General features: G+C 46.2%; 1 protein-coding gene across 4 annotated transcripts in view; it reads left to right on the forward strand.

Moving 5' to 3' along the window:
- CLSTN1 (calsyntenin 1) overlaps window positions 1-15,738 on the forward strand; it is a 100,071-nt gene that overhangs the window by 64,473 nt on the left and 19,860 nt on the right. For 2 of the 4 annotated variants that reach the window (XM_015442926.3, XM_015442936.3), the window contains exons 3-7: window positions 5,855-5,884; window positions 7,065-7,260; window positions 10,644-10,852; window positions 12,386-12,535; window positions 12,961-13,146. In XM_015442926.3, the coding sequence (XP_015298412.2) occupies window positions 5,855-5,884; window positions 7,065-7,260; window positions 10,644-10,852; window positions 12,386-12,535; window positions 12,961-13,146 (771 nt within the window). The remainder of the gene's footprint in view (window positions 1-5,854; window positions 5,885-7,064; window positions 7,261-10,643; window positions 10,853-12,385; window positions 12,536-12,960; window positions 13,147-15,738) is intronic. The other 2 variants (XM_015442932.3, XM_074021058.1) reach the window with 1 other exon arrangement.

Genomic DNA, 15,738 nt, shown 5'->3' on the forward strand with positions numbered 1-15,738 from the left:
GTTACGGTTCGGGTCTGTCTGTCCAGGTTGTTTTGCAGTGGGACTGTTGTGGTTCCTATTTCCTGGTCTCCAGCCACCTTGGCTTCCACCGTTTCCAAGTCCCTTTCTCTGGCCTACAGTCAGTTCCATGAGTTCCCGATAGTTTTCCAATCAGTTTCCTTTTGCTAAGTTACCTAGAAAGGATTTCTGTTGCTTACAATCAGAGAACCTTAGCTGTTATACGTAAGGAGTGAAGGAAACACTTGCAATATAAGGGCAGGGTCCCCTGAGAGCTGGGAGACGTGTAGGAGAGGCCATCCTCAGGTTAGGAAGAAGACTTTGAAAGAACAGCAGGGCCAGCCTGAAGCTGGGGTTTCTCAAAGGCACAGATGAGGAACGTAAGGGCAAAGTGCTGTCAGCTGAGAACCCCGCACGTGACTTTGGATATCCAGAAGTCAAATATAGACTTTGTTGTGTTCATGCATTTTTCATATTTTTATGTTTCGCTTTAAAAAAAACTCCTTTAAGGCCGGGCGTGGTGGCTCACGCCTGTAATCCCAGCACTTTGGGAGGCCGAGGTGGGCGGATCACAAGGTCAGGAGATCGAGACCATGGTGAAACCCCGTCTCTACTAAAAATAGAAAAAAATTAGCCGGGCGCAGGGGCGGGCGCCTGTAGTCCCAGCTACTCGGGAGGCTGAGGCAGGAGAATGGCGTGAACCCGGGAGGCGGAGCTTGCAGTGAGCCGAGATTGCGCCACTGAACTCCAGCCTGGGGGACAGAGCGAGACTCCATCTCAAAAAAAAAAAAAAAAAAAAAAACAAAAAACAAAAAACAAAAAAAACTCCTTTAAAACAGTTTTTAAAAAATTTTTTAATTTTTAGACATGGTCTCGCTCTGTTGCCCAGAGTACTGAGGCTGGAGTCCAGTGGCATGATCATGGCTCACTACAGCCTTGACATCCCAGGCCCAGGTGATTCTCCCACCTTAGGCTCCCAGGTAGGCGGGACCACAGGCACATGCCACCACGCCTGGCTAATTTTTGTATTTTTGGTAGAGACAGGATTTCACCTTGTTGGTCAAGCTGGTCTCGAACTCCTGACCCTCAGGTGATCTACCTGCCTCAGCTTCCCAAAGTGCTGAGATTACAGGTGTGAGCTACCAGGCCTGCCCCACAAATTTCTTTTTTTTTTTTTTTTTTTTTGAGACGAAGTCTTGCTCAGTCGCCCAGGCTGGAGTGCAGTGGTGTGATCTTGGCTCACTGCAAGCTCCGCCTCCTGGGTTCACGACATTCTCCTGCCGCAGCTTCCCAAGTAGCTGGGACTACAGGCGCTCACCACCACGCCCAGCTAATTTTTTTTTTTTGAGACGGAGTCTTGCTTTGTCACCCAGGCTGGAGTGCAGTGGCGCGATCTCCACTCACTGCAAGCTCCGCTTCCCGGGTTCACACTATTCTCCTGCCTCAGCCTCCCGTGTAGCTGGGACTACAGGCGCCAGCCACCACGCCCGGCTAATTTTTTTTTTAAATGTATTTTTGGTAGAGACGGAATTTCACCGTGTTAGCCAGGATGGTCTCGATCTCCTGACCTTGTGATCCGCCCGTCTCGGCCTCCCAAAGTGCTGGGATTACAAGCATGAGCCACTGCGCCCGGCCTTTTTTTTTTTTTTTTTTTTTTTAGTAGAGATGGGGTTTCACCACATTAGCCAGGATGGTCTCGATCACCTGACCTCGTGATCCACCCGCCTCGGCCTCCCAAAGTGTTGGGATTACAGGCGTGAGCCACCGTGCCCAGCCTCAATCTTAAGTTCCTTTTGACCATTTTAGATGATCTCAGGGGAATGAAGGTTTGGGGAAAGAGCCTGGGAAGGATTTGGCCCATTCCTAGGCGATCCTAGCTAGAGAGGTTGTCTGGGAAACCTGGTTGGGTGTTTTCAGCTTGGTACAAGCAGGGTTTTAGGTAGATTTGCCCAGCAGAGCCAGCTGAATTGAGTGGGAGGGAGCAGGGCAGGAAGGAACTGGGATGTGAGAGGCGATTCTGAGAGGTCCTTCCCTGCAACGGATGAGGTTGTTTGAGGTTGAGAGAGGCTGAGTGTAGGATAGCGAGGGGTGGAGCTACACCTTCATATGTGATGATGCCGTAGCATGCATTTAACTACTGTGAACTGGGGCGGGCGTGGTGGCTTATGCCTGTAATCCCAGCACTGAGGGAGGCTGAGGCAGGTGGATCGCTTGAGCTCAGGAGTTCAAGACCAGCCTGGGCAACATGGTAAAACCCCGCCTCTACCAAAAAATAAATAATAATAAAAATAAAGCTGGGAATGGGTGGCATGCACTGGTGGTCCCAGCTGCTCGGGAGGCTGAGGTGGGAGAATCGCTTGAATTCAGGAGGTGGAGGTCCTATCTATTCCCCTAAAAATCCCTTAAATGTCTCCTTGGGACAGCGCCTAGTTCTGCCGTCATTGTATCTCATCAGAGGTACTCTGGTAGCTGTAACTTGTTCAGTCGCCCCTGCCTTGCTCCAGTCCGATCCGTCTTCCTTTTTAAAAGTAGAGTTTTAGGTTGAATGCACAGATGGCCACTTAAGGTGGGCGTAGGGCTGACTCTGCAGATGGCTCAGCAGGCCCTGCAGTGATGGGCTCGGTTGCAAGGCTGGTGCAGAAGACCCAGGTCTGCCTGAGTTTTGCAGAGCCCACACTGCACCTGCCGCCTCGAACTACCAACCTGGTGAGTTGTTTTCTTAAGTCCTTGTAGTTTAAGGACCCAGCTGACTAGCAATTTAATAAGTACTGGTGAATTTGAGGCACCATATCCCTTTGGTGGAACTCATTAAAGTAGTTAATGTTAATACTCAGAATATTGAGTATTCTGAGAGCTAGGTTTGTACCATTGCATTCCAGCCTGGGCAACAGAGGGAAACCCTGTCTCTAAAACAACCAACAAGGAGGAAATCTGCACTTACCTATGGAGAGACCTGTGTCAGGAAAGCACACCACAATCACCGTCATTAATGTCAATTCAGATGATGTGGAACTGCCTCACTATTTTCTCTGCAGAACAGTCAACTCCAAGTCAGAAACTGAAGTTTTATCTGAATTAAAGCTGGGCAACCTAAATTACTTTAAAATGTATTATGCAATGTTAATATGCATCAAAACGTGTAATATTGTGAATTAGCACATCCTGGAAAACATTTGGACACGTCTGGTACCGGGCAGGTTACTCATGGGTGTCTCTGTAGAGCAGAGATGAGCAAATCTTTTCTGTGAAGAACTAGATAGGACTATTTTAAGCTTTGGGGCCCCTCGGATCTCTTTCGCAATGATGTAACTCTGCAACAACCTCTGCCCTTGCAGTGTGAAAGCAGAGACCATACATTAAACAAATGAGCATGTCTGTGTTCCAGTAAAATATATTTATAGAAACTGTATTTGAGGCCGGGCTGGTGGCTCACGCCTGTAATCTCAGCACTTTGGGAGGCAGAGGTGGGCGGATCACGAGGTCAGGAGATCAAGACCATCCTGGCTAACATGGTGAAACCCCGTCTCTACTAAAAATACAAAAACAAAACAATTAGCCAGGCATGGTGGCGGGCACCTGTAATCCCAGGTACTCGGGAGGCTGAGGTGAGAGAATGGCATGAACACGGGAGGTGGAGCTTGCAGTGAGCCGAGATCGTGCCACTGTACTCCAGCCTGGGCAACAGAGCAAGACTCCATCTCAAAAAAAAAAAAAAAGAGAAGAAAAGAAACTGTATTTGAAATTCATGTAATTTTCTCATGTTATGAAGTTCTGTGTTAAAAGGTAAAAATTGTTTTTAGCGTGTGAGCTGTTCAAAATCAGGAACAGGTTGGACTTTTTGGAAACGACAGTTTACAGACCCCTAATTCAAAACAGCTCTGTCCAGCAGACCTGCTGTGCCAAGGGGAGTGCTCTGCGTCCACTGTCTCCTTGCAGCAGCCACCAGCCACATGTGGCTACTGGACCCTTGAGAACCAGCCAGTGTAACTGAGGAACTGGATTCTTCACATCGTTTGATGTGAAGCACAGGCGTACAGAGGCTCTTGTACACGTGGGGCAGCAAGCAGGGACAGAAATAATCATGACACCATTGTTTTTAAACAGCAAAAGCAACCGATGGCATTTTCACACAATGGAAAATGATTGTAATAATAGCAAGCATTTGTTAAGTGCTCTCTTTCCGCCACGCAATGTTTTAAGCACGTTACATGTTTTGACACGTGGGTTCTCACTGTTCAGTAGTAGCGAAAATGAATAAACTATATAGCTACCTATACAGCAGGGATGAATGAGTCTTAGATACACTAAGTTGCATGAAAAAGCAAGTCGCAGCCAGGCGTGGTGGCTCACGCCTATAATCCTAGCACTTTGGGAGGCCAAGGCGGGTGGATCATGTGAGGTCAGGAGTTCAAGACCAGCCTGGCCAGTATGGTGAAATCCCATCTCTACTAAAAATACAAAAATTAGCTGGGCTTGGTGGCAGGCGCCTGTAATCCCAGCTGCTTGGGAGGCTGAGACATGAGAATCACTTGAACCCGGGGATCTGAGGTTGCAGTGAGCCGAGATGCCACCACTGTACTCCAGCCTGGGCAACAGAGTGAGACTCTCTCAAAAAAAAAAAAAAAAGAAAAGAAAAGCGAGTCAGAAAAACTACATGCCACGTGATACCATTTTTAAAACCTTAAAACCAAGCAAAATGAAACAACACTGCAGGGGAAATAAATGGTAGAATTATTACCAAAGCAAGGGAATTCAGGCCATGTTACCTTTGGGGGAGAGAAGGTGCCACCTGTGAGGGCCCACTGTGTTGAGGGGCAGCAGAATTCCTGACCTGTTCACATTTCCACTCCTCCGTAGTAAAGGGTTTATAAGCAGCATGTATATTGACTTAGCTACTAACAGAGCTTTCGTGTAATAAAAGCAATGACCATTGTAGCATCTCTACCGTTCGTTTCGAATCTGGTTTCCATTCACATTTAAGCAGATGTTCCATTAGCAGAGGGGTTTATATTTGTTGCCTTGGTTGGGTACTTTGGATTAGAAAAACATTGTTATTTTTTTCAGTTCAAGAACAAAGGGTTAAAACCTTTTGCTCCGGCCGGGCACGGTGGCTCACACCTGTAATCCCAGCACTTTGTGAGGCTAAGGCGGGTGGATCACGAGGTCAGCAGATCGAGACCATCCTGGCTAATATGGTGAAACCCCGTCTCTACTAAAAATACAAAAAAAATTTAGCTGGGTGTGGTGGCAGTCGCCTGTAGTCCCAGCTACTCAGGAGGCTGAGGCAGGAGAATGGTGTGAACCCGGGAGGTGGAGCTTGCAGTGATCCGAGATTGTGCCACTGCACTCCAGCCTGGGTGACTGAGCAAGACTCCATCTCAAAAAAAAACAAAAAACAAAAACAAAACGTTTTGCTCAAATTTTTGTTTCATTAAATCTACTGGTGAGTTGAATGTTACCGAATCTAGCTGAGAGAATTTAGGTTGGAAATGAACATCTGAAAACTGTAAAATAACAAATAGATGTACTTATTCATGGTTTGTCACTAGAGTGTTCATTAAAAGAAAAATCCTAATGACACCTAGGGTGTTAGGACACTTCATTTAGGAGTATTTCATCCCTAAATTAATAACTTCAGAATTATGCAGTAGTTCATGGTAAGTTGGATTCAAAGTGACATTTTGTTCCTGAAGATTAGGTTTCGCTGTAGCAGTCCTAGAAGCCAGTCAATGAGCTTATTGTTGAATAATGTGTCAAGCTTTTCTGTGTAATTTGTGCACCTTTGACTTTTTTCCTTATTATTCCGTCTTCATTCTTTCCTGTATTACTGACATGGGTTTATCTTTTCTCCCTTTAGAGAGTTTTGAGGTGACAGTCACCAAAGAAGGTGATAAAGGGTTCTTTCTTCCCCTCTTATGAATATTAACCCACTAACTTTGTTTATAAAATTGGGAATCAGCCCTTAAACAGAAGAAACTGTCATGCTCTTTTATCCTTATTTATTCTCCTACTTTGTTTCTATTTTAAAGTATATTGATGGAAATTGTATGTAACCAGACCCTTGGTTAGAAATATCTGGAAATCAGACATCCATTTGAACTGTATGGATAATACTGTACATTTTTGTTTAATCGAACTTCAGAGATTTGCTTCGTAACAATTTTCTATTAGTTGGAATTGTGGAAGGAGTGCAGTCTTATTTTCATGTGAAATACGTTTTGCGGAGTTTTACATAGACATCAAAACATTTATACTGTTCCCCCATGGACAAGAATGGAAACATAGCTTTTTAACTCCTAATTAAGCTTGTGAGCCAATTTAGATGTAGAGAAGTTCCCAGGCTGGTGTCTTTTTCAGGTTTGATAGGATAAAGTTCGAAACAAAGGCAAGTCTAGCCAGTCCCTCCCGTAATAGAAACTGTGTCTGAATCGTGGATGATAAAATAGCTGTTGAAATGGATGCCTGACGAGTTGGTATTTCTACCTTTCTCATTGAGTAGTTTGTTTTGATTCCCTAATTTTAGCCAGGCTCATTGCACAGGAAGACTTGTTTCCTTTGATTTTTTTTTTTTTTTTTTTGACAGAATTTCTGTAATTATGGTGCTGATCCTATATCTCACGCTTCCTCCTCTCTCAACACATAACTGCGTTTTAGCTTCTCTCTGGTCCAAATCAAACCGGCTGCCAGCCCTCCCAGGAGCTGGGGCAGCGCTGGTGTTCTCAGGCCTGGCTGTGTGCTAATGAGACTCCTTTTACCCTTGAGCTATCTAAGTGCTCCTGTGGAATGCCTGTCTATATTTTCTTCTCTCTCTCTTTTGTATTCCTGCATGAATGGATGCAAAGTAAACAAGTTGCTTGGAAAGCCAGAATCTGCTTCATCTTACTAAAGCCCCAGAACTTCCCATGTTTAAAGCACAGTGCCCCTGCTTTGTCCACGGACCCTCCAAACCCCTGGCTGCCGAATTGTTGTCATTTATTTTCTTTGGGGGTGGAGAGTGGGGGGAGGAGGGCAAGGTGCAGAGGATCTACGTGGTAGGAATTCTAACCTGTTCTGCTTTGACTCCCTAGGTGAGATTTGTGGATTTAAAATTCACGGGCAGAATGTCCCCTTCGATGCAGTGGTAGTGGATAAATCCACTGGGGAGGGAGTCATTCGCTCCAAAGAGAAACTGGACTGTGAGCTACAGAAAGACTACTCGTTCACCATCCAGGCCTATGATTGTGGAAAGGGACCTGATGGCACCAACGTGAAGAAGTCTCATAAGTAAGCAAGCTGGACAAAGAGTGAAAGTAACCCACCGAGGAGAAGTGTGTGTGCAAAACGAAAATAGTAGTGACTACTTGCCCGCTCCCCAAGACTGTGTTTTTGAAGTAGGCAGGAGATAGTTCTCAAGTATCCACAATTAGATTATAAACTCTTGGAGGGCAGGAATCATGTCTGTCTACCCTTGTATACAGCTTCTAGCAAGAGCCTCGCTCACATTAGGCATATTAGGTTTTGGGGGTTTTTTTTGTTTGTTTGTTTTTTGAGATGGAGTTTTGCTCCTGTTGCCTAGGCTGGAGTGCAATGGCATGATCTTGGCTCGCCGCAACCTCCGCCTCCCAGGTTCAAGCGATTCTCCTGCCTCAGCCTCCTGCATAGCTGGGATTACAGGCATATGCCACCACACCCAGCTAATTTTGTATTTTTAGGAGAGATGGGGTTTCTCCATGTTGGTCAGGCTGGTTTTGAACTCCTGACCTCAGGTGATCCGCCCTCCTGGGCCTCCTAAAGTGCTGGGATTATAGGCGTGAGCCGTGCCTGGCCTTTTATTTTTCGTTTTTCAGATGGAGTTTCGCCATTTCACCCAGCTGGAGTTTAGTGGCAAGATCTCATCTCATTGCAACCTCCGCCTTCTGGTTTCAAGCAATTTTCCTGCCTCAGTCTGGGATTACAGGTGCCTGCCACCACGCCTGGCTAATTTTTGTATTTTTAGTAGAGAAGGGTTTCACCATGTTGGCCAGGCTGGTCTCAAACTCCTGACCTCATCATCTGCCTGCCTCGGCCTCCCAAAGTGCTGGGATTACAGGCATGAGCCACCGCACCTGTCCTAGGTTTTTAATGAATGAGTAAATAATTTTATCACACCAAATACTCTATTAAAGAAATAAAGGCGCTACGTTAAAAATACAAAAAATCTGTGTCTCCCTTAGGAAGTTTGTTTTGTTGTCATATTTACCTTTTGCTGTAATTCCTAAGGGCGTAAACTTAATCATTGTTGGCCAGGCGCAGTGGCTCACACCCATAATCCCAGCACTTTGGGAGGCTGAGGTGGGAGATCACTTGAGACCAGGAGTTTGAGACCAGCCTAGACAATGTAGAAGATGCCGTCTCTACAAAACATAAGCAGTTAGCCAGGCATGGTGTCGCATGCCTGTGGTCTCAGCTACTTGGGAGGCTAAGGCAGGAGGATTGCTTGAGCCCAGGAGGTTGAGGATGCAGTGAGCCATGATTGTGCCACTGCACTCCAGCCTGAGTGTCAGAGTGAGACCCTGTCCCTAAAAAAACAACAAAAAAAAATTGGCCAGGCACGGTGGCTCATGCCTGTAATCCCAGCACTTTGGGAGGCTGAGGCAGGCAGATCACCTGAGGTGATTTTCACCTGAGGTCAGGAGTTCATGACCAGCCTGGCCAACATGGAGAAACCCTGTCTCTACTAAAAATACAAAATTAACTGGGCGTGGTGGCACGTGACTGTAGACCATGCTTCTCTGGAGACTGAGGCAGGAGAATCACTTGAACCTGGGAGGTGGAGATTGCAGTGAGCCGAGATCACACCATTGCACTCCAGCGTGGGCAAAAAGAGTGAAACTCCATCTCAAAAAAAAAAAAAAAAAAAAAATTAGTCACTGCTGGTGGAAGTAGGCTGACTTGCTGCCACAGTCCTGAGTGTGTTGCTGCACCTCCTGCCCGTTAGGAACTGCAGGTGTAACAGGGCCTTGGACAAGACAACATAGAACAGGGGTCGTCATACCCCCGGACATGGGCCAGTACTGGTCCGTGGCTGGTTAGGAACTGGCCCACACAGCAGGAGGTCAGCAGCATGTGAGCGAGTGAGCATTAGTGCCCGAGCTCCACCTCCCGTCAGATCAGCAGCGGCATCAGGTTCTCATAGGAGCGCGAACCCGATTGTGAACTGTGCATGTGAGGGATCTAGGTTGCATGCTTCTTACAAGAATCGACTGCCTGATAATCTGAGGTGGGGCAGTGTCATCCCCAAACCATCCTCCCACCCCCATCTGTGGAGAAATTGCCTTCCATGAAACTAGTCCTTGGTGCCAAAAAGGTTGGGGACCGCTGGTGTTCTCAAGTCAAGCGTCTACAATTAGATTGTAAGCTTACCACTTGCTAGCCCTTTGGCATTGTGCAAATTTAATTTTGTTGAGTCTGTTTCTTTTGTTTTCTTTACTTTTTTTTTTTTTTTTTTTTGAGGCAGAGTCTTGCTCTGTCACCCAGGCCGGAGTGCAGTGGCACAATCTCACTCAGCTCACTGCAACCTCCACCTCCAGGGTTCAAGCGATTTTCGTGCCTCAGCCTCCCAAGTAGCTGGGATTACAGGCACATGCCACCACACCCGGCTAATTGTTGTATTTTTGGTAGAGACGGGGTTTCACCATGGTGGCCATGCTGGTCTTGAACTCTGACCTCTGGTGACCCTCCCGCCTCAGCCTCCCAAAGTGCTGGGATAGGTGTGAGCCACCATGCCTGGCCTTGAGTCTCAGTGTCTCCTTAGCACATCTACTAAAGAAGGGTATGTGGGTGAGATGGGTCACATAACCCGTTGTGAGGGTCAGACCGCCGGCATTGGGATGAGGAGGCTCGTGGTGAGCAGAGGGCGCAGCGTCCCAGTGAGTCACTCCTCTTTTTCCACCGCGTAATGTTATTGTTTCCCTTGCAAAGGTCATATTTTGACCAAAGTCTTTGTCTGATTCAGAAGCATACCCTGACCATTAGCCCTTGAAACCTACAGTTTTCTTTATTTGTAGCCAGGTCTGATGGCACCCTAATTTTCTTGATAACTGAGCTGGGGTATTGGCAGGTGGCAACGGCCCGCCCCTCCTGAGCTCTTCCATTTGTTGAATCAGGACCAGGTGATGCCATGGTCTGTAGCCTATTCCCTAGAAGTAGGACAGAATTCGTTTGAACTCTCAGAATCAGACCATTTTATGCTTTCTCTGTTTCATACCCCTTCTTCCCTTGGCTCTATTTTTTTCTGGATTTTGCGACAAAATATGTTTCAACTTTAAAATTGGAGAGCAAACAGACGTCTGGTATTGTTTATCTCCCTTCTGTCTGTCCTGTCCCATGTTGTCAAAAAAAACACCCAAGACTCTTTTATTTTAGATGATTGCTTTTTTGCTTTATTCTTAGGATATGGAAGAACCGACCCAAATCCCTCTTTTAACTTTCTGTTATCTCCACACTGAATGAAAAGCAGTGAATAGCTTGGTTTAATTTTTGACTTCATCATATGAAATTCATGAAACAAGGTATCAGAAACAGGAAATTTTAAAGTAAGGCAGAATTGGTATCTTTTGGGTAAACACATACACACTGACACCGAAAACAAGCAAAACAACCATATTTTTCTCCCTCCCTCCATCCAGAGCAACTGTCCACATTCAGGTGAACGACGTGAATGAGTACGCGCCCGTGTTCAAGGAGAAGTCCTACAAAGCCACGGTCGTCGAGGGGAAGCAGTATGACAGCATTTTGAGGGTGGAGGCCATGGATGCCGACTGCTCCCCTCAGTTCAGCCAGATTTGCAGCTACGAAATCATCACTCCAGACGTGCCCTTTACTGTCGACAAAGATGGTAAGAATGGAGGAGTGCGCTTTCCTTAGCTGGGTAGACAGTCCCTGCCAACCCCACTGACTTTACACCCCAGCTTCTGTGCTTTGTCAGAACTCCACGAAACTCACAAACGGGAGACCTAACCTGGTGTGCTTTCGCTTTTAATTGTAAAAACATTAAGTTCCTACTTTGTCCCCTGACAGCTTCTTCTCTGGAACCTGAAAGTCCTGTGTTCTCCTGTTTTTTTGCTTTCCCACCAAAATCAAATAAAAATCCTCCCACCTGACATGGCTTTATTTTTTTAATCTTCTTAACTTTCAATCCACATGCATCTGTATGAGACTGACCTTTACATTTAGTTTCTCATTTTCTGTTCTTCATTAAGTTTTTTGTTTTTGTTTTTGTGTTTTTTTTTGAGACATAGTCTCACTGCATTCCCCAGGCTGGAGTGCAGTGGCACAATCTCAGCTCACTACAACCTCTGCCTCCTGGGTTCAAGTGATTCTCCTGCCTCAGCCTGTCGAGTAGCTGGGATTACAGGTGCCCGCCACCACACCCAGCTAACTTTTTTTTTTTTTTTTTTGTATTTTTAGTAGAGACGGAGTTTTACCATGTTGGCCAGGCTGGTCTTGAAGTCCTGACCTCAGGTGATCGCCCACCTTGGCCTTCCAAAGTGCTGGGATTACATGCGTGAGCCACCATGCCTGGCCATGTTCTCCATTAAGTTAGAATGTCCTGCCATATCTTTTTTCTTTTTTTTTTTTTTGAAAGAAGGTCTTGCTCTGTCTCCCAGGCTGGAATGTAGTGGTGCAATCATTGCTCACTGTAACCTTGACCTCCTGGGCTCAAGGGATCCTCCTGCCACAGCCTCGCTAGTAGCTGGGACTACAGGCACACACCTGTAGTCCCAGCTACTTGGGAGGCTGAGGTGGAAGAATCACTTGAACCCGGGAGGCAGAGGTTGCACTGAGCCGAGACTGGGCCACTGCACTCCAGCCTGGGCAACAGAGTGAGACCCTGCTCCAAAAATAAAAAATAATACGACGTTTGCATTGTTAATTAATGCACAGTCCAGAATCTTTGATGGAATTACGGACATTGCAAACACTTTCCAGAGATCTGTACTCATGTTCAAAAAGCAGGCTTCTGTTCTAAGCGGGTGGGGGTAGGAAATCTCTTTCTTTTAATAAAGTAAATGTTTGATCAGTGATCTTGTATTTAATACTTAAGGTACTTGAATTATTTTGTCTTTTTAATTCTCTTAATGTATGGAAACAGTTAAATCTTAGTGGAAAGCCCAACATAACACTGGGAGTGTAAGTGGAGACCGAGTTGTGTGGCTCCGTCTCTTCTGTTGAAACTCTTCAGGGTGGATTTCGTGTGTGTTCGGGCTCAGGGAGGGCAGGTTGTGGGTTAAGCATCACAAGCATATGTTTATTTTTGGCTGAGTACTTACAGGGCTTAAAGTGTATGCATTTTATCTTTCCGCCTAGGACAACAAAAGTAAAACCAGCGTGGGTTTTGCTTCTCACTGTTGTTTTTGCCCCCTGTAAGGTTATATAAAAAACACAGAGAAGTTAAACTACGGGAAAGAACATCAGTATAAGCTGACCGTCACTGCCTATGACTGTGGGAAGAAAAGAGCCACAGAAGATGTTTTGGTGAAGATTAGCGTTAAGCCCACCTGTGCCCCTGGGTGGCAAGGTGAGCCTCATTCTCTCCCCGGCGCTCACATCTGTTCTCTTTTTTTTTTTTTTTTTTGAGACGGAGTCTTGCTCTGTCACCAGGCTGGAGTGCAGTGGCGTGATCTCGGCTCACTGAAAGCTGCGCCTCCCGGGTTCACGCCATTCTCCTGCCTCAGCCTCCCGAGTAGCTGGGACTACAGGCGCCCGCCACCTCGCCCGGCTAATTTTTTGTATTTTTAGTAGAGACGGGATTTCACCGTGTTAGCCAGGATGGTCTCGATCTCCTGACCTTGTGATCCGCCCCCCTCGGCCTCCCAAAGTGATGGGATTACAGGCGTGAGCCGCCACGCCCAGCCACATCTGTTCTTAAAACTGATACGCTGCAGCAACCTACAGTGTGTGTTTTCCTTCTCTCCTCCCCTGCTGATCTGTGGACCAATGCAGGATGGAACAATAGGATTGAGTATGAGCCGGGCACAGGCGCGTTGGCCGTCTTTCCAAATATCCACCTGGAGACATGTGACGAGCCAGTTGCCTCAGTACAGGCCACAGTGGAGCTAGAAACCAGCCACATAGGGAAAGGCTGCGACCGAGACACCTACTCGGAGAAGTCCCTCCACCGGCTCTGTGGTAAGGAGACCAGGCGTTCCTGCATCCGGCTGGCTTTGGTGAGGTGGGAGGGACCTTTACAACTGGAAATACTTGTGTGTGTTGTGTTCCTAATTATAAACTGTGATAGAGAAGCTATATTTCTGAAATGAACTTTGCTGCCTTGCTGGCTAGTTTTAATACTGGATGGGCTTTGAATATGTTCAAACATCTATTGAATATGTTGTGTATGTGTGCATTTTAAGAACCGCTGGTGGCCAGGTATGGTGGCTTATGCCTGTAATTCCAGCACTTTAGGAGGCCGAGGTGGGAAAGTCACTTGAGCCCAGGAGTTTGAGACCAGCCTGGGCAATACAGCGAGACGCCATCTCTACAAAAAAATTGAAAAATTAACTGGGGATGTTGGCATGCACCTGCAGTTCAAGCTACTCGGGAGGCTGAGGTGGGAGGATCACCTGAACCCGGGAGGTTGAGGCTGCAGTGAGCCGTGATGGCACCATTGCACTCCAGCCTATAGAGTGCAATAGAGCGAGACCCTGTTTTAAAAAAAGAACCACTGATTTGAAGGAAGTATTTCTCCAACATACATTGAGAATCATCCAAAAAGGGTTTCTATAGGAATACATGGATGAGTTTTACATGAAATGAGATGTTTACTTACACCTGAAGAAAAAGGCCAGGGTGCGGGGGCTCATGCCTGTAATCTTAGCACTTCGGGAGGCTGAGGCAGATAGATTGCTTGAGCTCAGGAGTTCGAGACCAGCCTGGGCAATATGGCGAAACCCTGTCTCTGCAAAAAAATACAAAAACTAGCCAGGCGTGGTGGTGCACGCCTGTAGTCCCAACTACTTGGGAGGCTGAGGGAGGAGGATCGCTTGAGCCCAGGAGGTGGACGTTGCAGTGAGCCAAGATCACACCACTGCATTCCAGCCTGGATGACAGAGTGAGAACCTGTCTCAAAAAGAACGGAAGGAAACATATAAGTAATATGATAGCTTTTGACAAACATGAACTAGAAAATCAAAACTAAAGATAGCCACATCTAACTTAGAATCTTCATAGACTTTCTATATCACAATATTGTGTGGAGAAATTGAGAGACAGAATTACTGGGAGACCCACCAGAAGGCTAGGTCTCTCTCTTTACTGTCGGCTATGGATATTTTTCTGGCTTATGGCTTATCTAAATGAAGAAGAAGTGAGGTATGGATGGCTGTCATGGAAGATGCTGAGGGAAGAGCATGTAGTTGGCTGGTGATAAATCCCACTAAATGAAGCACCGCTTTCATAAACTTGGAAGGGTCTTTTTTGTTTCAAGAGCTACTTGGAAACAGCTTTTCAGGGAGCATTTTCTTAAACTGATCAATCTTTTCACTAGCCTGATAACAACCATGAGATTTAGATTACTGGTTTTCTTACATAATTGAAAATTATCCGGATCACTTGAGGTTAGGAGTTCAAGACCAGCCTGATCAACATGATGAAACCCCGTCTCTACTAAAAATACAAAACTTAGCCAGGCGTGGTGCCAGGTGCCTGTAATCCCAGCTACTCAGGAGGCTGAGGCAGGAGAATCACTTGAACCCAGGAGGTTGCAGTGAGCCAAGAGTGTGCCACTACTCTCCAGCCTAGGTGACAAAGCTAGACTTTGTCTTAGAAAAAAAAAAAAAAGAAAAGAAAAAAATTATCATATGGTAAATAAACCAAAGGAGAAAACTGGACATTATGCTGCCGCAGCTCGATGATGAGTATACTGGGGTGTGGCAACTCCAAATCCAACTATTCGTAATTGTCACCTCAATATATATAAGTCAGGAGATCTGGCACATTTTTTGTTTTAAACCATGCATGTAATTATAGTGTATAAAATTTATTCTGTTTCTCATTTCATGGTATTAAGCAAATTTTTTTTCAGCAGAATAAAGTTAGGAAGAATAGAAAGAATTTGAGTGCTTACTATATACCAGGCACTTTTTTTTTTTCTTCTTTTTTTCTTTTTTCTTTGAGACAGAGTCTCCCTCTGTCGCCCAGGCTGGAGTGCAATAGTGCAATCTTGGCTCACTGCAACCTCTGCCTCCCGGGTTCAAGTGATTCTCCCGCGTCAGCCTCCCAAGTAGCTGGGATTACAGGCAACCACCATCATGCCTGGCTACTTTTTGCATTTTTAGTAGAGATGGGGTTTTACCATGTTGGCCAGGCTGGTCTCCAACTCCTGACCTCAAGTGATCCACCCACCTCGGCCTCCCAAAGTGCTGGGATTACAGGCGTGACCCACCATGCCCGGCCTTAGGCCAGGTACTTCTGTGTGTGTTTTAGCGTAGTCTTTCCAGCAAGCCTACAGAGTAGGTGGGTATTGACCTTGTTATAGAGGAATTAAACAATTGAGACTAAAGCAGGTTAAGTAGCTTGCTCAGGGCCACATATTCAGGAGCTGAGGTTTTAGTGTGTGTGTGTGTGTGGTTTCCTTTTTTTTTTAGACAGAGTCTCGCTGTCGCCCAGGCTGGAATGCAATGGTGCTATCTTGGCTCACTGCAACCTCCACTTCCCGTGTTAAAGTGATTCTCCCACCTCAGCCTCCCAAGTAGCTGGAATTACAGGCATCTGCCATCATGC

The sequence above is a fragment of the Macaca fascicularis genome, chromosome 1 (assembly GCF_037993035.2).
Source record: "Macaca fascicularis isolate 582-1 chromosome 1, T2T-MFA8v1.1".
Lineage (NCBI taxonomy): Eukaryota > Metazoa > Chordata > Mammalia > Primates > Cercopithecidae > Macaca > Macaca fascicularis.